Here is a 21,462-nt window from a genome sequence, read left to right as displayed (position 1 = left end):
GGTGTTTAAAGTCAGGACCCCATGCTTCCTAGTCAGGTGCTCTACCATTTGAGCCATTACCAGCCCCTCCTGTCTCAACGTCTTGAGCAACTTATATTATAGGTACATGCCTCTGTCTTGGCTACACTTACCTATTTTACATATAAATATTATATATTTTATATATTCCACCAGGATACTTTGTTTTGTTCTTTTGTAAAAATTTATAAATTGCAAAGCTCTCTAGTCATTTTTTGCAACATCTTTTTTTCCTGGATTCTGGTTGTGAATTAAGAATGGGGATCTATGCTATAATGAAACCTACAGCTGGGATGGTTATGTTGGGAATTTTGTCATGAGAGTGTAGGTAACATTGGGAGTTACCTTTCCCTGAATGTCTCCCCTTTATCACTTCAACTTAGAATTCACTATCTAATTTACATGAAGTTTAGAAGTTAGAAGTAAAGAATCCATTATCCACTTTTTGGAGACACCATTCACAGAAACAGACGCGGTACATAGGGACATCACGGACAGGAACTTCCAGATCATTACACTGATTCTTAAGTCTGTTAATCAAAGGTGTCCTCAAAACCAAACACACTGAAGGCCTGGGAGTGTGGCTTAGGTGGTAGTCTCCTGCTTAGCAAAGGGTAAGCCCTGAGTTCAAACCCCAGTACCACCAAAAAAAAAAAAAAAAGGCTCTAACTGCTTGACTTCATTTCTTAACCTCCTTCCCAACAGGGACAATTTCCATGATCATTCACAGTCTGGGATTCTGCAAGGCCTAACATGTCTACCAGGTCACTGACACACTGTCACTGTTGGTGGCAATCTCTGAAGTTCTGATTCCCCTCTTCTCTAGATCCTTATTTGCATAAACTGTAAATTACACATTCAATCTTTTGTTCTCTTAATACTGCTTATGGCTCTGTGTTCCTGATTCAACTGTAACAGCCTGCACAGCAGGAAAAATAATGGGCTACTTTGTCCCATTCACTGACCAGCGAATGACTGCTCCCAGCTCCGCCTTCCATGGGAGAATCATGACCTTTCTTAGCCACCCAGACTATGGGAGCTTGAGCCACACCTTAGGCTTTACTGCCTGAGCCATGGCACCAATCAATATTGCTCTGGTTATTTAGGAGATGGGGGGAGTCTCAAGAACTATTTGCCTGAGCTGGTCTCCAACCATGATCCTCCTGACCTCAGCCTCCCAAGTAGCGAGGATTACAGGGGTGAGCCTGCAGCATCAGGCTTAATATCATGCACTTTTCTTAAAGGTAATTCTTATTTTTTTGTTTTATGCACTTTTTTTGTGATACTGGGGTTTGAAATCAGTGCCTATACCTTGAGCCACCCCACCAGTCTGTTTATTGTGATGGGTTTTTTTGAAATAGGGTCTTACAGAGCTATTTGCCCCATCTGGCTTTGAACCTGGATCTTCTGATCTCTGCCTCCTGCGTAGCTAGGATTACAGGCATGTGCCACCGGTACCCAGCCTTGTTTTAACATGCTTTAGACGTTTTACATTACCATAACATCTTATTCATGATTAAAAACCTTTTCATTTTGTCAATGCTTTGTAGCCAAAGACCAAACAAGGTAACAGAGGTGAACGTTCACAACGCAGCCTCTCTTGGATTCGAGTCTGAGGGAAGAAATGTCCGTTATTAAACCTGACCTGGTACTCCTGGGTTATGAGTTTATTCCAGCTCCCCCTGGCTGGAGCTTTGGGCATGCTGTGGAGTTAGTTTTTGAGACAGGGTCTAGCTATGTAGTCCAGGCTGGCGTCAAACCCACCATACTCCTTCCTCGCTCCCGAGTGCTGGGATCACACCAATGGATGCTGCGGCTTTAGGACATGAAGACACCCCACTTCTCCCAAGGAGACCTAACCTGGGGGCGTCGTAACCCACGAGCATCAGCAGCACGTCCTCAAAGGACCTGCCTTGGGGTCAAATTCAGCTCTGAAGATCCCATCTCAAGGACTGGGATGGGGCTCGGTGGAGACCGTGTGCTTATCAAGCTCGAGGCCCTACGTTCCACCCTCAGCAAGCCCATTCGTGGCTCCTGTGCTCTTATGGGGACATCATCCCTGTGCTCGGAGGCGCTGAAGCAGCGGCGGCGGCGGCGGCGGCGGCGGGACCCGCGTCAGGTGGACACACCGCTGTGCACAACGCGCATCGGCCCAGTGCCCACAGCACAGCCACCGACGTCACAAACACGTCCCACAGGGCCCTCGAAAGGCACACTCATTGTCCCTCGGTCGTCCCCCTCACCCCCGCCAAGTTCTCTCACGTTCACTCTGGCAGGTGCATTCACTGACGACCTCTTGGGAACGCTTCCCTTCGGCGTCGCGTCGTCCACATGGCCGCTCGCCATGGCGCATGCGCACACCCACCCCCGCCGCAGCCCCTGTGGCTTGTGTGATTGGCGGTCCCAGCACGAGCCTGCGCAGACGGCCGGAGCCGCCCCTTTCCAACCATTCCCCCCTCCCACACCCCCCCCACCCCCGGGTCCTTCAGAGCCTCCCGGCATGCACCGCGCGCTTCCTTCTGCTCCACACGCCGCGGAGCCCCCTGGCTCCGGCACGACGCTGGGGTGCTGAAACCCGGGACGCTGGCCTCCCTGGAGTCCGAGAAGGGGCCAGAGCCGCCACGGTGAAGCAGAATATGGAAACCCTGCGTTGCATAAGTATGTGGTGGGGGTGTTTTGTGGCTCGACCTCCACCTGCAGTGCTGCAAGCTCGTGCCGGATGGAGGTGACACGTGACAAAGGATGACGGAAAGACCTGACGTGGGGCCGAGTGGGTTTGGTGGAAGTAGGTGTTACAGCCTGAGCACCAGCACCTCTGCGGGTGGCTGTGACTGGTGTGGCCACCTCTTTCTGCCCATAGAAAGCTGTGAGATTTTTGTCACTGTCATCGGGGCTGGGAGAGTTCATTTGTCTCGGCTGTTGGTCCCCGCGTCCTGGTAGAAGTGACCTGTGCTCCGTGGTTTGGATAGGGCTTGAGTGTGTCTCCGAGGGTTCCAGAGTTGGCAGTTAAGTCCCCAGTGCTGGGTTGTTAAAGGGTGGTGGAACTCAGAGCCTCGCATTTGGAAAGCACTCTGTCACTTAAGCTATACCCCCAACCCCTTTGTTTTTTATTTTGTTTTGCGAGAGGGTCTCTAGTTTTTCCAGGTTTGTCTCAGACTGTGCTCCTTCTACTTTGTCCTCCTGAGGCGCTGGGATTACAGATATCCACCATCAAGCCAGGCTTTGTTTTTATCATTCTTAAGCCTGAAGCACAATTAACTACGGGTGCTGTGGACACCTTGGTGAGCTCACCTGACGTGGGTCCTGCTACTGCTTTGTCTCCACCTTCATCACATAAAGCTGTCACAGAGTTCATATAATCGGGGTGTGGAACCCCCTATTAGAATCCGTGTGGATCTTGTGTCTCTTAGAAAACGGAAGTCAAACTGTCCTTTTGGTAATATTCTTGCGGGCGGGTCCAAGACTCGGATAAATGAGCTGGAAGCTGGTGTCCACACAACCCGGCACAGCTGTCTTCTTCAAGGGGAGTTGTAAAATCTGAGGAATGTCTGCTCCCTTCTCCCTTCCGGATGTGACACAAGTGAGGCCAGTGCTGAATCCTACACGGAGCCATAAAGGGAAAAAGTTCTCCAAAACATATTCAGAAGCTGTTCCAAGAGAACCGTCTCCAGATCTACATTGTAGTGTTATCACCTGACAGTTTTTTTTTGTGTGTGTGTGTTACCGAGGTTTGAACTTAGAACTTTGTGCTTGCTAGGGTGAAGCTACACCCCTGCCCTTTTTGGGGGCAGGCGGAGAGGGTACTGAGGATAATAATCAGGGCTTACACCTTGAGCCACTCTACCAGCCTTTTTTGTGATGGGTTTTTTCAGGGTTGCGTCTCACAAACTATTTGCCCTGGCTGGCTTCCAACTGCGATCCTCCTGATCTCTGCCTCCTGAGTAGCTAGAATTATAGGTGGGAGCCACTAGCCCCCCAGTTCCCCTTTTTGCTTTGGTTATTTTTTGGATAGGGTCTAGAGTGTTTGCTCAGGGTCAGCCTCAGACTGCAATCCCCCTATCTGTGTCTCCCAGTAGCTAGGATGACAGGTGCACACCACCACATCCACATTGTTGAAATGGGTCTAACTTTTTGCTTAAGCTGGCCTCAAACTCCAATCCCCCAGTCTCTACCTTCCAAGTAGCTGGGATTACAGGTGTGAGCCATCATACTCACAGAACACTTTTGCTCTTACCTCACCTGTGCCATTTTTGTGTATTGCTTCTACTGCTTGTTGCCCCTCAGGTGGCTTTAGTACTTCTAAAACCAGTTTTAATGGGTGTCATCTGCATTTGGATGTCCTAGCCCATTGTCCCTTCAGGGTTCCAAGACAAGGCTCCCATTCCTCACCCTAAAAATATTTTCCATGTGTCCCCTTCCTCTGAACGTTATACAGCCCCCCTCCCCACCAAAGCAGTTTGGATTTCATAACTGGTGATGGCACATACACCAAGAGTATAATAAATGCTTGGGTGATGTGACTTCAGGATGGTCAGGACAAGTACAGCTAGTCTGGGTGGCTTAAGGGAAGCAGAGACAGTGGAGACTGGATAGCACACAAAAAACACTAAGGTGTACACTTTCAAGAGTGAACATACCTTGGAGTGTACACTCAAAACTTGTGCAGGCATAAGCACTAGTCCATATAGGAAAATGTCGTGGCTCCCATTTGGACATTTCAGAGTCCACAAATGACACATCTCCTTCAGCTCCACTCCTCTGAGGAATGCGTGCTTCACGTGGAATGGAAGCACATGGTGTATTTCAGAACATATCCATGGGTACGGGCACGGGCACAGATGAGTATGGCCAGCAGAGGACTTTGGACAGAGGTGTATCTCACATGCTCTAACTGATGCACAGGCTGGATAACCTCTCCCTTGGTCTCAAGTATTAAAGAAACTTAAATTAGCCTTACTATCTAGTGGGGTGTGGTGGGTCATGCCTGTAATCCTAGCTACTTGAGAGGCCAAACAGTTATTGAGACCCCATCTTAACCACTGAAAGCTAGGCATGGTGATGCATGCCTGTCAGCTGTGCAGGAGACATAAACAGAAGGATCGCTGTGCAAAGTGGCCCAGGCATAAATGTAAGACCCTATTTGAAAAATAACTAAAACAAGGGCTGGAGGTGTGACTCAAGCAATAAAGCACATGCCTAGTAAGTGTGAGACCCTGAATTCAAATCCCAGTATCACAAAAAAAAGTTCTAGTACCGAATTTTTGCTGCTCAGCAAATTTATGGTACACTGCTGTGTATCAACCACAGAGATTACACTCAGACCTGTGGGAATCAAAATGCCAACAACACTTGGATGGTTCCTTTTTAAACTTACTTTTATTTTTTAATAACGCATAGTAATTGTACATTATTTATGAAGTACAGTGTGACATTTCAGCACGTGTACACAAGGTGTAATGATCAGATTACAATACCTGGTGTATCTGCCACCTGACACATTTATTTGTGTTGGGAACCTTCGAAATCCTCTCTGCTGCCCTTTTCAAATATTTTATTAACTAGTTACCCTACTGTTATCCCTCCCACCCAACTGCACCCAGAGGAGGTGCATTCCATTCATGTGTTGTTCCAAAACATTCGGCTGAGGGTGGTGGATCCACCTTTAATCCCAGCCAGTTGTGGAGACTGGGAAAATCCTCGTTCAAGGTCAGCCTGGGTAAAAAGTTCAAAAGATCGCATCTCAGTGAGTAAGCCAGGCATGGACGTTCACACCTGCGATCCCAGCTGCTCAGGAGGTATAAATCAGTACTGGCTCAACCAGGCAAAAACACAACACTATCAGACAAAATGAAAGTAGAACATGCTGCAGGTGTGGCTTACCTGGTAGAGCACCTACCTAGCAAGCATGAGACCCTGAGTTCAAATCCCAGTACCATCATCACATTTCTCAAGAAACAAAAACCAGTTAATCACCCCTAGGTCAAAAAGATATTTACTAGAAACATAAATTTTATATGACTGCACAATTACTTAAATCCTTAAATAACAAAATATACAAAGTATATCTGACAGGGTACAAAACCAGATACTTACTAAGCATTTATATCAGAAACATAATGCAGAAATTAAATCACTAGGCACTCCTAGGAAGGCTGAACACTTAGAAGACAACACCATCGTTTGGGGTGCTGCTTAGAGGTCGAGGGCTTGCCTAGACTCAATGAAGCCCTGAGCTCCACCCCAGCACCATGAAAGAAAAAGAAAAAGTAGGCAATCCCAGTAACAGAGATTTCTCTCTGGTTCTGAAGTTTCATATACAAAATTAGTGAAGCATTCTACCTAAAAGTTTTCCCCCATTCTCTCCACGAATAAGGTTTCTGTGCAGTGTGCTTTTCTTCATCTCCTGCAAAACTTTTAGGGAGAGCACCCCTGTGCTCCTGTAGTGCTGGGATGGACCCAGGGCTCTCACCAGGCCCCCTCATCCTCTCAGGGCTTCTCTCCAGCGTGTGCTCTGGCATGTGCTCTCAGGGATGCGAGGTACCCAAAGGCTTTCCCACACTGCTTGCACTCATAGGGCCTCTCCCCGGTGTGCGATCTGACGTGCACCCGCAGAGACGAGGAGCAACGGTAGGCTTTCCCACACCTGGAGCACTCATAGGGCTTTCCTCCAGCATGCGATCTCACGTGTTTTTGGAAATATTGAGAGTGGCTGAAGGCTTTCCCACACTGCTGACACTCGTAAGGCTTCTCGGCACTGTGCGTCCGCACGTGTTCCCGAAGAGAGGAGTGACAGCTGAAGGCCTTCCCGCACTGCTGACACGTGTAGGGTCTCTCCCCCGTGTGCGTCCTCGAGTGTATGCGGAGGGACGAAGAGAAGCTGTAGGCCCTCCCACACTGCCTGCACTCATAGGGTTTGGCACCACTGTGTGTTTTAACATGTCTTCGGAAGTAAGTGGGACAGCTGAAGGCTTTCCCACACTGCTCACACACGTGGGGCTTCTCACCGGTGTGTGTCCTCACATGGGCTCGCAGGGATGAGGGGTATCTGAAGGTTTTGCCACATTCCTTACATTCATAGGGTTTCTCTCCACTGTGTGACCTCCCATGTTCTCGAAGGGACGAGTAGCAGGCGAAGGCTTTTCCACAGTGCTGACACTCGTAGGGCTTCTCTCCTGTGTGCGTCCTCACGTGGTCCCGGAAGGATGAGTAACAGCTGAAGGTTTTCCCACAGTGCTGACATGTGTAGGGCCTCTCTCCAGTGTGAGTCCTCACGTGGTCCCGGAAGTATGAGGGGCAGCTGAAGGCTTTCCCACACTCTCGACACTCGTACGGCTTCTCTCCAGTGTGGGTTCGCACGTGTCGCTTAAGGTATGACTGAAACCTAAAGGTTTTCCCACACACATCACACGCATGGGTTTTCTCTTTGCTGTGACCTCTCACGTGTCTCCTAAAGGACGACAGGCGAGAGAAAACTTTCCCACACGTTTTACATTCCCAGGACCTTTTCCTACTAGGACTTTGCCTGCTTTTCTTAGATGCTCTCCCTGAGTCCTCACATGTGGGGCGTTTCCCCACAAGGTCAGTTTTCACAGTAGGGCACAGGCACGAGACACACTGGCAGGCTTGCCCACATTCCTCATGGGGATGTGGCCTGTGTCCACCTGGAGACCTTCGCAGATTCTTGAAGGCTCCTCCACACCTAGCGCAGTCACTGGTGTTACCTCCAGGGGAAGCACTCTTGCACACAGTAAGGCTCACAGTCTGGTTCGAGTTTCCTCCACTTGGACTTCCTTCACTATCTTCACAGAGCTGGTCTACCAAAGGACTGCTGCTCAAAACAGGAAGCACACAGTTAATGGGTCATGGATATTACAAATGAGTAAGCGAGGTGTACTGGCTCATGTCTGTAATCCCAGCTACTCGAGAGGTGATAATCAAAAGAACTGCAGTTCAAAGCCAGCCCAAACAAAAAATTAGTGAGGCCCCATTTCAATCTCAGCCTAGTGTGATGGTGCACACTGTGGCCCCAGCTATGAGGGAGGTGGAGGTAGGAGGAACAGTCTAAGGTCGACCTCAGGCAAAAAGCCACACCTTATTTGAAAAATAATTGAAGCTAAAAGGGCTGGGGGTGTGGGTAAAAACCAATCACAGTGTTCTCATGTGTGGGGTCTCTTGACAGCCTTTCCTGACTTGTGTTTCAGATACTCAGTGTGACATCACACTAACAGATGCTACCTTGAGAAAATCCTCCGCTAGTACACAATTGTGTTTCTCTTCATTCCGAGTTAGTCTACGGCAGAGGCACTCGTGCTGCTCACCTCCCACACGGTGTCTGCATCTGGGGCTTGTCTCCATGGTGAACAAATCTCCAGTTTTCTCCGCAGACTGACCAGTAATCACGGCTTGTGAGTTTCACAATTTCATCCTCATTGCAAAGTTCAGTCCCCCAAATACACCACCAAGGGCTTGATCCGCTGGTGTGAACTTGAATGCAACAATCTGCAATCATTGGTAACACAGCATAGGTTCTTGGGAAAGAAATGATGCGAAAAAGCAAACACATTCCTGTGCAGTTTTTTTCACATACTGACTCAGAAAGTTAAGCTTAGTGGTGAGCACTTACTTGCCTGGTATGTGCAAGGCCTAGAGTTCAATCCCCAGCACCCAAAAAAAGAAAAAAAAATGCCAAAAATGTAACCATTTTGGGGGGGGCATTACTGGAGTTTGAACTCAAGACTTCACACTTGCTAGGCAGGCACTCTACAACTTGAGCCACTCTGCCAGCCACTCTGCCAGGAAGAATAGACAGGGGAACTATGGAAGCCTCTGAGCACCTCATCTATTGAAGGATCCTCAGTAATAGGAACAATGAATCAAATGGCAGCTTGTTTCCTAAAGAGAATTCTATGGCTGGGCACAGTGGCTCACCCCTATAATCCCGGCTACTTGGAAGGTGGAGATCAGGAAATCAAAGTTCAAGGTCAGCCTGGAAAAAAAGTTATCAAGACCCCATCTCAACCAATAAGCCAAACATGATGTCACATGGTTGTCACCCCAGCTATGCAGGAGGCATAAGCAGGAAGATCTAGGTCTGAGGCACATCCCAAACAAAAATACAAGACCTTACCTGAAATATAACTAAAGCAAAAATGGCTGGGAGTATGAAGGAGGAGGATGACGAAGGGAGACAAACCTGTGTATGGCACAGGTTTATGGGTAAGTGTGGGATTCACTGCATCAAAATGACCATGTCATGTGGATTAATGCCAGGCATGGTGGTGGCCACCTGTCAGTCCACCCTCGGGAAGCAGGGGCAGGAGGATCAGGAGTTCCAGGCTGCCTTGGGCTGCATAGCTAGACCCTGTCTCAAGAAATAAGGCTGGACATGGTGACATACACCTGTAATCCCAGCTATTTGGGAGGCTAAGATAGGAGTTTGAGGCCAAACTGGAAAAAAGTTAGCAAGCCCTCATCTCAGCTAACAAGCCAGGTGAGGGGGTAGTGCATGCCTGTGAACTCAGTTATGCTGGAAATGTAGGTAGGAAGATCGCAGTCCAGGTTGACCTAGATAAAAAAGACCTGATTCAAAAAATAACTAAAGGAGCTGGGTGCTGGTGGCTCATGCCTGTAATCCTAGCTACTCAGAAGGCAGAGATCAAGAGGATAGCAGTTTGAAGCCAGCCCTGGGCAAATAGTCCTCAAGACCCTATTTCAAAAAAACCCATCACAAAAAAGGTGAGTGCTCAAGGTAAAGGCCCTGAGTTCAAACCCCAGCCCCCCCAAAAAAGATAAACCATCAACAATTCTTAACAGTTTGTCTCAAGGCGGAGCCTCTGTTCTTCACAGTGCAGGAGGGCTGGGACAGTGTCTTGTCTCTTTTCAAACATGTCCTCGTTTCTAGGCTTGAAGAAGAAAAGTTATGCTGGGGCCCCCAGGGATGCAGTGAAGGCACCGTCCTTACCAACAGAAGCCAGGTTCCTACAGGTCTCCAGCATCACATCTCTGTAGAGGTCCTTCTGAGTACAATCCAGCAGAGCCCACTCTTCTGGGGTGAACCTCACAGCCACCTCCTCAAAGACCACAGAGTCCTGCAATACACCACAGACTCCACTGCAGTCATGCCATCTCCCCAAAGGCGCAGGAGGACAGGGAGGCTGATGGTGAGGCACTGTTCATGTAAGTCCTAAATACACAGTCCTCACATGCTTGTGGGAGGTGACAATACACAGGCAGCACACTTGGTGACAGAAAGTGCTTTGGGAGCACAACTCACAGGGGCAGGTATCAGCTTAGACTCACAGCTATTGAGAGAGGGCAGGTCCATGGAAAACCGAAACCGTCATCCTGGTGAAATGGAAACTGATAGGTGGCTCATGCCTGTAATCCTAGCTACTTGGGAGGCTGACATCGGAAGGACTGAGGTTTGAGGCCAGCCCAGGCAAATAGTTTGTGAGATCCTATCTCCAGTATAACCAGAGCAAAGGGGACTGGAGGTGAGGCTCAGGTGGCAGAGTGCCTGCTTTATAAGCATGGAGCCCTGAGTTCAAACCCAGTCCCACTGAAAAAAGAGAATAAAGAAAGTGACACATGCCTTGCTCAAAAGTGATTATTTCTACTCAGGCACCTGGCTACCCTTTCAGGATTTAAAAAAAACAAAAACTGAAACTATTTATGAGTAGCTGGATTTAATTCCCAGCAATGCAACAACAAAAATAGAATGAAAAAGCACATGAAAGGGTTGGAGCCATGGCTCAAGTGGTAGAGTACCAGCCTAGCAAGTGTGAGGTCCTGAGTTCAAACTCCAGTACCGCCAAAAATAAAAACCTAGTTCTCGGATGTTTATAGCAGAGACAGGGTGCTGTACACACCGTTCTACGTGGTGGGGCTGACTGAGCCTGGCTGGCGAGGACTGAGGCCCTGGAAGAGGGAGGAGGGAGAAGAGAGTGGGGAGCACCACAGATGGGCCCGGGTGCTCGTGGTCCCTCACTCCTTCCCTGGGTGTTCTGACCCCAAACAGTCACTCCATCAGCCCTTCCAGCCCTGGATTCTGGCCTTCCCAGGTCTGCTGCATTTGCATAAGTTACACTGTGACAGGTGCCAACTCTTCACATCCAAACCAAACCCTCCAAGAACAGCCCAGGCGACCACAGGACAACCCAGGATGACCAATCCTCACCCCCTCCAACGCTCTGTGGCTTCTCTCAGACTGGTGCCTTCTTCAGCTCCCAGAGGCTGGAGGCCCAGCAGGGGAGGCTCCCTGGCAAGGCCACCTCCGTCTTCACAGACTGCTGTGCAGGCTCCACTATGGGCTCAGCTGGCGACTCACCTCAGACCCAGCTCCACCCCAGATGCTACACCTGCTTCCTGCCACAGTCTCTCAAAGCTGGTGTCCTCATGAGAATACAGCAGAATCATGCTTCTACCATGTTCAAGGACGGGGAGAGGGAGAAAGTTCTAGAAGACGTTTTATCCCTCCGATCATCTCTTTCTCAAAACAAGTCTGAGAAAACTACTTGTCCTCTTGATAAATTGTAAAGCAACCACTGCCACTTCTCAGGGGTTTTTGGTTTTGTTGTTTTGGCTGTACTGGAATTCAGAGTTAGGGCCAGTACTTGCTAGGCAAGTACTTCACTTGAGCCATGCCTCCAAGCCCTTTTGCTTTCAGTTTGTTTTTAAATAGGGTCTTGCAGTCTTGCCAGGGCAGCCTCTGGCCATGATCATCCTACCTACTACACCTCCTGAATACCTGGTATTACAAGTGTGCGCCACAGTGCCCAGCCCCTTTTCTCAGATTTTATGCATTACCTTTTACAGAATTACATTCATTGCTGATATCCAGACATGAATAGAAAGTGGAAGAGGGTGATACATTATCTGTCACCTTGCACTTTGCCTCAGAGGGGCACTTCCATTTTTAAGAGTTTGTTCAGCCCGGGGCTTCACCCACCTCACCTAAGGTGTGGGGCTGTGGGCACCTCCCCCTAATGCCAGTGGGAGAGGAAAGGTTTTTCTGTACCTGAGAGGTTTCCCCCGGCGGCATCTCCAGCTAAGCCCTGGAATGCCACAATTCAAGAGCAACAGGAAAGAACAGAGCAGAGAAACTTAGCACCCTCACTAAGGACAAGCACAAAGCCAAAAGAATTTATGACTTTACACTGACTGACAGCTGGGGCTGGCACTGGAGAGAAAGCACTAGCCCTGAGCTGACACAGAGCAGCTGATCTCAGCTGGCAGGTGGTGGTGTTGAATTTTGATGAGCCCCATGCTCCTGGGAAGGGCAGGATTAAAGCATCCCCCACCCCACCCCACCCCACCCTTTGTTCTCTGGAGAAAGCAGCTGCAACCCTTATGACCCAGCAGGAGGCCAGCCCCAGCCCCTCCGTGGTTGGCTGAACTGCTTGTCCCCTCATCAACTGGAACAAAGTGTGTGATGGTTAGTTACACTTTGGGTTCTGCTTGCCTCCTTCCCCCAGGGCCCACAGAGACACACTGAGCCTGCACGCAGCTGCTCCGGAGAACAAGCTAGCATCAGGGCCACCAATGCAGACAATGCAGATCTACACTCAGGGTTGTCATGCCTGCCTGTCATCCTGCTATTGCACGCCTGGCTCATTCTACCCTTATCCCTCTCTGGAGAAGGGGACATTTCCTACCCAGGTCTTCAGGTGCTTGGGATGTAAAGGGCACAGCATTCTATTCTAGTCCCCTGCTCCGTCCCTCCTGCGACTCTGTATTTGCCTATGTGACCACAGTCCCTTGTCCCCAGTAGCCAGTTTCTCAGTAATTCTTTCCTTCCTTTCTTCTTCCCTCCCTATTTTTTGGAAGTACTGAGATTTGAACTCAGGGCCTCAAGCTTGTCCAGCAAGCACTTGGGCCACACCTCAGTCCTTTTGCTTTTACATTGTTTTTCAGCTAGGGTCACCTGCTAACTTTGCCAGGACCAGCCTTACACCTCAATCATCTTAACTCTACCTCCTGACCAGCTGGGACCACAAGCCACATCAGGCTTGTTTTTGAGATGTGATCTTGCTAACTTTTTGCTATCGTGGCCGCCAAACGTGATCCTCCCATCTCCAGAGTAGCTGGGTTTTTTTTTTTTTTTTTTTTTTTTTGCTTTGGTTTCTTTGAGACAGACTGGCTAGGTAGCCTAGGCTGGTCTGGAACTCCTGATCCCCTTGCCTCAGCCTCCTGAGTGCTGGGAATACAGGCGTGAACCACCACACCTTTTCAGTAAGTCTCTCTACTAAGTTTGGATCTTTTCTTTCACACAAACGGGACCCAGCATTCATAATCTCCTGGTGCTCCCAATCTGAGCAAACACAAAAATGGGTTCCAGATCCCCTTTTCCTTGGGGACAAAATTGACAATTTATCTCTCTACTGCTTGCACCTGTTCTCCCCCAGATTTCTACTTGCTTCTCCTATGAATAAAAGAAAAGTCTTTTTGCTGTGCTTTAGGGGGCTTACAGATCTCTGAGACTGGACTGTTGTCTACTGCAAGTCTTTTGAATAAAGTTCGGATTTTGCCCTGAAAGGTCCCGAGACAGATTCCCCCAAATTAGCCTCCGACTGCCCTCCGGCCCAGTGGTCCTCGCAAACTGCCCCCAGTACGTCCCGGACCCTGTGCCACTGTCTCCCACGGCCCGGTGTTCCGACGCTACCCTCCCCAATGTCGTCCCGCCCGGCCGCGGACTCGCACGGACACCGAGGCCGGGGAGAGGCGAGGCCGCTCCCATGCCGCCCTGCCCTGCCCGGGCTCCAGGCCGCGCTCACCATCCTCCACCGGCTCCCAGGCTCCCCGTGGGTCCTCCTCGCCGTCCCGCCACTTAAGGTAGGCTCCAGCCAGGGCGACAACAGCACAGTCGCTGGGCAGCGACGCCCCGCCCTCACCACCCTGACTGGACAGAACTCAGGATGGCAGCGACCAGGATTGGACGGTAGCCCTGAGGCTAGAGCCTCTGATTGGCAGATACAATGATTGGGCCGCTCTCCCAGAATCCGCCCCCTGGAGCCTGAGCGACAGATGCCTCGTGACGTCCGGTGTCTCCAGTGGGCCCCTAGGCTAGTTCTGGACTTCAACCCCGCCCCGCCAGCGTCCTCCCGGCCTGCCACGCCCCCTGCAGCCTGAGTGACAGGCCGGGAACACCCGCGGCTGGCCCCGCCCCGCCCGGGAACGTCCATGTCGGGGCTGAGCTCCTCTGAGCGGCTTCAGCGCACCGGTCGGCGGCCCCTCTGCGTCCTCTTCCTGGGACTGAGGGTCCAACTGTGCGCGGGAACTCCAGACTCAGTTTACCCTTGGGCGACCCCATCCCGTGACAGAACAGGGGGTCCTGAGTCCTGCAGGGTGAAGGGTCGACCCTGTCTGCAAAGTCAACCGTGCATGTGAGCTATTTAAGAAGGACGTCACCACGTGGGCTGAGGTCGCTCCTTGTGGACATTTAACACAGGACACTCCAGTCCCCAAGCGACTGTCCGCCGCTCGCAGCTCGAAGCAGGTGCTGCGCCCCAGGCCACTGGGGCCTTTGGAGCCCTTTGCAGGGCTGGGACGCCTCTCAGGCCACAAGAAATGAGTCACAGGTGTACTTCTGACACAGAAAGAAAAAAATTAGTTCTGCTATTGTGATTCTAGACAATTCAAAATGTAAAAGGCTGCCGTGTCCTTAAGGCAATAGCTGCTGTTGCTTCTCATCTGGCAATTCCTTTAAAGCCAGTCCTCTCGTGTGATGACGCTCAGTTCATGATTACTCGCTCCCAACCTCCAGGTTACATAAAGTCGTGCTATTTGGTTGTTTGGGGTTTTTTTGTTTGTTTGTTTTGGTTTTTTTGGTGGCACTGGACTCAGGGCCTCACGCTTGCTAGGCAGGCGTCCAACCACCTGAGTCACTCCTCCAGTCCTTTTTTTCCTTAAACGCTTCACGAATTTGCGTGTCATCCTTACGCAGAGGCCACGCTAATCTTCTCTGTTTCATTCCAATTTTATTGTATGTGCCTCTGAAGCGAGAACTCCAGTCCTTTTTTCCATGTTGGGCATCTTTATTTGCCCAGGCTGGCTTCAAACCGAGACATGTGCGGGCGGGGGGTGGGGGGTGGGGGGGGGTGCTGAACAAGTGCTTTACTACTTCAGCCAACCTTTTCCATTTTTTCTCTTGGCGGTACTGGGGTTTGAACTCAGGGCCTCAAGTTTGCTAGGCAGGCGCTCTGCCACTTGAGCCACTCTGCCAACCTCCAGTCCTTTTTGCTTTAGGGATTTTCCAGATGGCATCTCACACTTTTGCCCAAGGCAGCTTGGGACTTTGATCCCCTTACCAATGCTTTTATCGTGGCTTGGATCACAAGCATGGGCCACCACACCAGGCCCGTGGTCATCAATTCTGTAATGAAGATGTGAAGGCTCTCCCTGGGGCTAGGGGTGGGGCTCCGTGGCACAACACTTGCCTAGCAGATGACAGCCCTGGGTGTGATCCCCAGCACTGCAAAATTAAAAAGATAAAGCTTCTCTCCCATCTTACCTACACCAAGCTACAACTTTTTTCATTGTTGTGCTGGCGGTACACTGTGACATTTAAGAAAGTGCTTACAATACATCATAGTTGAATTCACCACCTCTGTTAATCTCCTTTATCCCCTCTCTCTCTCCAGATGTGTCTTCTTTGATGACATTTTACTGGCAGAAATTTCTTCCACGGCCAGTTTTCCAAAGTCACATTTTGCATGTCTACACTTTGAAAGGCTGGCAGTCTTCTACCACCCTTTAGTGAGTAACTTTTGAAGATAGTGATTTATTACCAGCTGCTGGGTTAATATAACCAGACATGCTCAGGGAGGATTCTCGCTAGTCCAGAGGACAAACTCATGCTTCAGAGGGAAGTGGTGCATATTCAGCACATTCTTATAGGTCAGGATTCCAGCCTTTCCTGCCTCTGTGCTGTTTTGCCTCTCCGCAAACTGTGCTGAGAACACTGCCGGTGGTCCTCCTCTCCTGAGGAGATGCACACTACATAACCATGTGTTATGTAGCCAGAACCTTCTAACACCTAGGCTGAAGCCTGTCCCCATTCAATGCTAAGTCCTCTTTCCTATACCTCCTGTCTCTGTGGCTCTGAGACTCTAGGAACTTCCTGTGAGTGGCATCATGCACTGTGTATTCTTCTGTGTCTGTTCATTTCACTGAGCACCTTTTTCTCAAGGTTCCCCACATCAGCTGGGTGCCAGTGGCTCACACCTGTAATCCTAGCTATTCAGGAGGCAGATATCAGGAAGATCATGGTTTGAGGCCAGCCTGGACAAATAGTGAGACCCTATCTCAATAATACCTAGCGGAATAGCTCAAGTGCTAGAGTGCCTGCCTAGCAAGTGTAAGGTCCTGAGTTTAAACTCTAGTTCCACAAAAAGAAAAAAAAAATGGCCCCCCACATTTGAACAGATGTCAGAATTTTTTTCATGATTAATATTCCCTTACATTTGTTGAGGCATTTGAATTGTTTCTACCTTCTGCTGTTGGAACTAATGCTGCTTAATTGCTTTAAGATGGCAATATTCTCTAAACTCATCCTAAGATTCAATTTAATCCCTATCAGAATCCCAAATGCCTTGCTTTGTGGTTACTGACAAAATGATTCTAAAATTCGCATGGAATTGCAACAAACTCAGAATAGTCAATATAATCTTGAAAATGAAGAAAATAGGACTCACATTTCCTGATGTCAAAACTTACTGCAAGCCAGGCATGGTGGTGCAATCCTGTAATCCCAGCACTCAGAAGGCTAAGGTGGAAGGAGCATGAGTTTGAGATCAGTCTGGGTTACAAAGTGAGACCTGTCTCAGAATACCACCACCACAACAAAAATCGTACAAGTTACAGTAATGAAGACATGACTGAGGTATAGCTCAGTGTAGAGCACCTGCCTAGCATGCAGGAGGCACTGGGTTTGATCTCCAGAAAATAAAAAAATGGTAATGCAGTAAAATAGGATCGATTTATAGGTTAATAAAATAGAATAAAACCATTTCAGTTAAATCAAGGGGCCAGGCATGATAGGTCCTATCTAATCCCAACTAGTAGGAGGCAGGGGCAGATGGGAGGAGCACAGTTTAAGGCCAGCTGGTGGGTGGTGGTGTGGGGAGTGAGACCCCATTCAAAGAACAAGCAAGGCATGATGGTGGACTAATGTGACCCCCACAGTTTGGAGGTGGAGGCACAAGGACAAGGCCAGCTTGAGTGTGAGTTCAAGGCCAGCCTGGGCTACACAGTGAGACCTTGCCAAAAAAGAAAGAAAAACAAAAGAGGTGGTAATAAAGGATCGAGGCTCTGATCCACCCTATAGGAGGGACCCTGAGGACACGGTGCTCAGTGAGAGAAGCAGACACACAAACACACAGCCTGTGACTCCATTGATAGGACACGTCCAGAGAACAGGAGGATCCAAGGACAGGAAGTAGTAGACTCATGGGCTAGGGGCTGGAGCGGGGATGGGGAGATGGGAGATGAGTGCTAAAGAGCACAGTTTGTTCCGAGGTGATGAATGCACCAAATGGAGTGAATTGTGCACTTTAAATGGGTGACTCTTGTGGTATCTGAATTATACTTGGGGGAAAAAAAAAAAAAAAGCCGGGTGCTGGTGGCTCATGCCTGTAACCCTAGCTACTCAGGGGGCAGAGATCAGAAGGATCAAGGTTCAAGGCCAGCCTAGGTCAAGAGTTCACGAGACCCTATCTCGAAAAACCCCATCACAAAAAAGGGCTGGCAGAGTGGCACACATGGTTGAGCACCTGCCTCGAAAGTGTGAGACCCTGAGTTCAAAACCCATACTCACCACCCACAATAAAAACCCTGTATGTTAAAAAATGCACTCTAAAGTATTTAAGTAAGAAAAAAAAAATAGAACATGGGCATGTGTGTCCAGTGGCTACCATGCTGGACAGCAAGGCCCTGGTGAACATGCACACCCTATAGGATATAGGTGACACTGACAGTTTGAGGGCTCACTCTGAGTCAGGCACGGGAGAGACAAGCACGGTGGGAGCTATGCTGGTAAAGCCGAAGCTGAGACCCCAGGATGCTGGAGGTGCTGGGTGTGGACGACATCTGCAAGGAAAGTCTTAGGCAATGAGTGGAGCCAGAACCAGAGAGGCCATGTGGGCTCAGCAGGCAAAGCCATAAGGGCAGGGCTGCCCCAGCCCTTAGGAACATCACGCCATGTGCCCGGGTGCCAGGCACAGGGCACCAGGATTATTTGCCCTTGGGCTCCAGTTTTTCCTTATCCCCAGCCCTCCATTCTATACCCTTCACCTCCCTTTCAGGAGTATGTACTCTGTGCAATTGTGTCTTGGAGAAATGTACCTTTCTTTTCTGTTTTTGTGGGTTTGAACTCAGGACCCTGCATTTGCTAGGAAGGTGCTTCACTGATTGAGGGAGGCCTCCAGCCCTGGAACTTTTTGATTTGATGGGGCTCGAAGTTAACAATTGCCTTGAGTCTCAGGGGAGACTTTGAACTTGGACTTTGGAACTCTGTTGGAACTGTTAAGACTGAGAACTCTTGGAGATGGACTAAATGCATTTTGCATTGTGAGGTGGACATGAGGGGGCCAGAGGTGGAATGTCATGGTTTCAATGTAAAATGTCCTTCAGCCAGACACTGGTGGCTCACGCCTCTAATCCTAGCTACTCAGGAGGATCAAGGTTCAAGGCCAGCACGGGCAAATAGTTCGAGAGACCCTATCTCGAAAAGCCCTTCACAAAAAGGGTAGAGTGGCTCAAGGTGAAGGCCCTGAGTTCAAACCCCAGCACCGCAAAAAGAAAAAAAAAAAAAGTGAACAATATAAACTACCAAAATAAATAAGTAAATAAAAATCCACACAACTGGAAAGTTTAGCTCCTTACATGTTCACCCAAAAGACAGGGGACAGGTATGGGAGATCACTTCACTAAATTTGTACCACACATTGCTCAATTTTTCAGAGATATTGTTCCTGTTAACCATACAAATCACATAGATGTTCCATGAGTGATGCTTGTCAAACACGCAGCTCCTTAAAAAACAGTATGGTCAGGGCAGGGGGAGGAGCGGGTGGCTAGCAAGGCCCTAGGTTAGATCCCCAGCACCACAAAATAAGGATGGTGGTCACAAGGTGAACCCTTCACAGGGCTCTCCTTATCTGCCAAATACAGGAACCATTACCTAACTTGACTCTGCAGGTGTGGGACTTGTCTGTTATCATCGGGAGCTGAAGAAGGCTGGCGCCCAGGCAAGCAGAACGACTGTGCCTGCCGAGACATTCATTCGGCCGGTAGGGCCGACCCAGGCAGTGTTAGCTCCAGTGTTTCCTCCAGGAACACACTGCAGTCATCAAGGGTCGAAACCACCCTCTTTCTGAAGCCACCTGTTTTCAGATTTGCTGAAAATCCCGTCTATTAAGACTTTGGACCTTGGCCGGCTTGTACCTGTGACACTAGCTACTCGGAAGGCTGAGATCAGTAGGATCGTAGTTCGGGGCCAGCCCAGGCAAATAGTTCGGGAGACCCCCATCTCCAAAATAACGAGAGCAAAATGGACTGGAGGTGTGCCTCAAACAGCAGGGCGCCTGCTTTGCAAGTAGAAGCCCTGAATTAAAAAGAAAAAAAATCACTTTCCACAGAACTCGTTTCCATTAACAACGCAGGTGCAGGGCTCAGATAAGGGGTCTCAAGACATAACGATCGCGGGTGACTTATCTCGTGATCCCCAAGGAAACGGCCCGGGTCCCCTTCCCGAGCAGATCCCCTTTACACGTGGCCCTGATTTGCGGCATTTCAATTTCACCCAAACCCCACCTTTCCCCCAAAATCCTATGGTATAATCGTCGCGGGTCCCAAAGTCTGTGGGGGGTCACAATGCCCCGCACCCCCAGCCGAGAGCCCCAGGCACAATCCCCCCCCGACCCCCCGCAACACCAGCCTCGGAGCCGCTTCCGAGAACTCCACCATTAAAACGAGTCCGCCGAAAACGGATTCACAGTACCGGAATTAAGAAAAAAAAAAAAAAAAAGAGCCCGCCCCCTGCCCTTTGAACTCCGCCCTCGCCCTTTGATCCACCAGCCTGTGCGCCGTGCACCGTCCACCCTGGCTGAGTCCCAGCCGCCAAAGACCTGCGGGGCCAGGCGCGACGGGCCGCGTAAGAACCGCCCTCGTGAATGGAGAGAAGATGCGGAGAGCAACAGCGGCGCAGGCCACGGAGCCATACTTCGCTTCCGGTTCCAGGTCCGCGGGAAGCGGAAGAGAGCGCGAGTCCAGGGTGTGGGATTGGTGAATCCTCCAGTTTGGGCGGGATGGCTGCACATCCTCCAATCGCTGATCAGAGAAACACTAGTCCCCAGCTTTCTGGAATTCGATTGGGCCCTGTATCCGACTCCGCCCTCTAGGGCGTGTCCGAGGGCATAATTCCACTGTGGGTGTGGCCAGATCTGGATTTCTCCCCTCTACCGTGGGCGTGGCCATTCCCAGAATCAGGCACAGCAGTGAGGCTGGGGTGTGGTTTCCCGTTCCCTGATTGCTTTGATCAGGAATAAATGCAAAGATGAGTAACAAATGCACCTTTCTGCCGACATTTCCTGTGCTACCACACTCCCAGAAAAAGGCATAGGTGGCCTATTGTGGGAATTTTTCTTCCTTGTCTGCTATTTCTTCCAAAAATTAAGTCCCATTTTAGGCATCTCTCCGCCCGTGGCATTTCTTACCAATGACCGCCTTGGGCTATTTCGTGCTGGCCACTAGATGGCGACCTAGCTCAGCTCACATTTGCTCATTTACGAGTATTTCATTGTGCTTTGGATAAACCCTGCAAATATTCAGGAACTCTTCTCCTAGCAACCTTGTCCTGTCGCCAGAGTCAAGCTGCCCGATGACAACCTTAGCCAACCTTCCAAAGATGTTCTGAGTTCATTAAAATGTGTGCACATTTTCTCATAAATATCCATTCAGCATCTGTGTCCCAAACTGGTCTCTGTGCTGGGGGACACATCCAGAAAAGTCTTGCCTTCCTTCTTTGTAGATTCCTACTAGGGAGGAACCAAAAGTTAACCATATTAGGAAATAGTATATGTAATAAGTAGACTGTATCCTAATGTGGTGGGCTATGCTAAGGTGACAAATGGGCAGGTGAGTGGCTTTGAGTGCCTGTCCTTTTTGCTGCCTCCCCCAACCCTGCCCAGCTGTTCCCCACCCCCATTCCCACCCCACCCCTGTCCTCTGCTTCTGGGACCCAAGTCCAGTGCTTTTCAGTACAAGGTACAGTGTTCCCTGGTGCTGGAGGCTGGCCCAGCGACAAGTGGGGCTGTGAGAAGCTCAGATGTGATGCAGAGGCAGCCCAGAAGTGCCGGGTTAGCTGGAATTGAACTAGTGGACAGACGGAACATTCTGAGGTGCTCTCTGTGAGAATGTGTACCTGTGTTCAGAATCTACGCCTTACCA

The 21,462-nt window shown here is 49.8% G+C and overlaps 1 protein-coding gene and 1 non-coding gene across 5 annotated transcripts; both read right to left on the bottom strand.

Moving 5' to 3' along the window:
- Positions 1-5,375: 5,375 nt before the first annotated feature.
- On the bottom strand, positions 5,376-20,254 carry LOC109691036 (uncharacterized). 4 transcript variants are annotated; one of them, XM_074054318.1, is made up of 4 exons: positions 20,142-20,254; positions 9,980-10,106; positions 8,337-8,517; positions 5,376-7,846 (listed from the first exon to the last, which is right to left on the bottom strand). In XM_074054318.1, exons 1-4 carry the CDS (start codon positions 20,232-20,234, stop codon positions 6,505-6,507), a joined length of 1,743 nt encoding a protein of 580 aa, XP_073910419.1. In that variant the 5' UTR covers positions 20,235-20,254; the 3' UTR covers positions 5,376-6,504. The 4 variants fall into 4 exon arrangements, with proteins under 4 accessions (XP_073910419.1, XP_020026349.2, XP_073910420.1 ...); XM_020170760.2 differs by lacking the exon at positions 20,142-20,254 and adding an exon at positions 13,791-15,089; XM_074054319.1 differs by lacking the exon at positions 20,142-20,254 and adding an exon at positions 12,035-13,768.
- Positions 14,915-15,021, bottom strand: LOC141417018 (U6 spliceosomal RNA). Its single transcript, XR_012441652.1, has one exon. It is a non-coding gene; the product is annotated as a U6 spliceosomal RNA (small nuclear RNA).
- Positions 20,255-21,462: the final 1,208 nt, after the last annotated feature.

The sequence above is a fragment of the Castor canadensis genome, chromosome 14 (genome assembly GCF_047511655.1).
Source record: "Castor canadensis chromosome 14, mCasCan1.hap1v2, whole genome shotgun sequence".
Lineage (NCBI taxonomy): Eukaryota > Metazoa > Chordata > Mammalia > Rodentia > Castoridae > Castor > Castor canadensis.
This window is presented reverse-complemented; position numbering and strand designations above follow the sequence as displayed.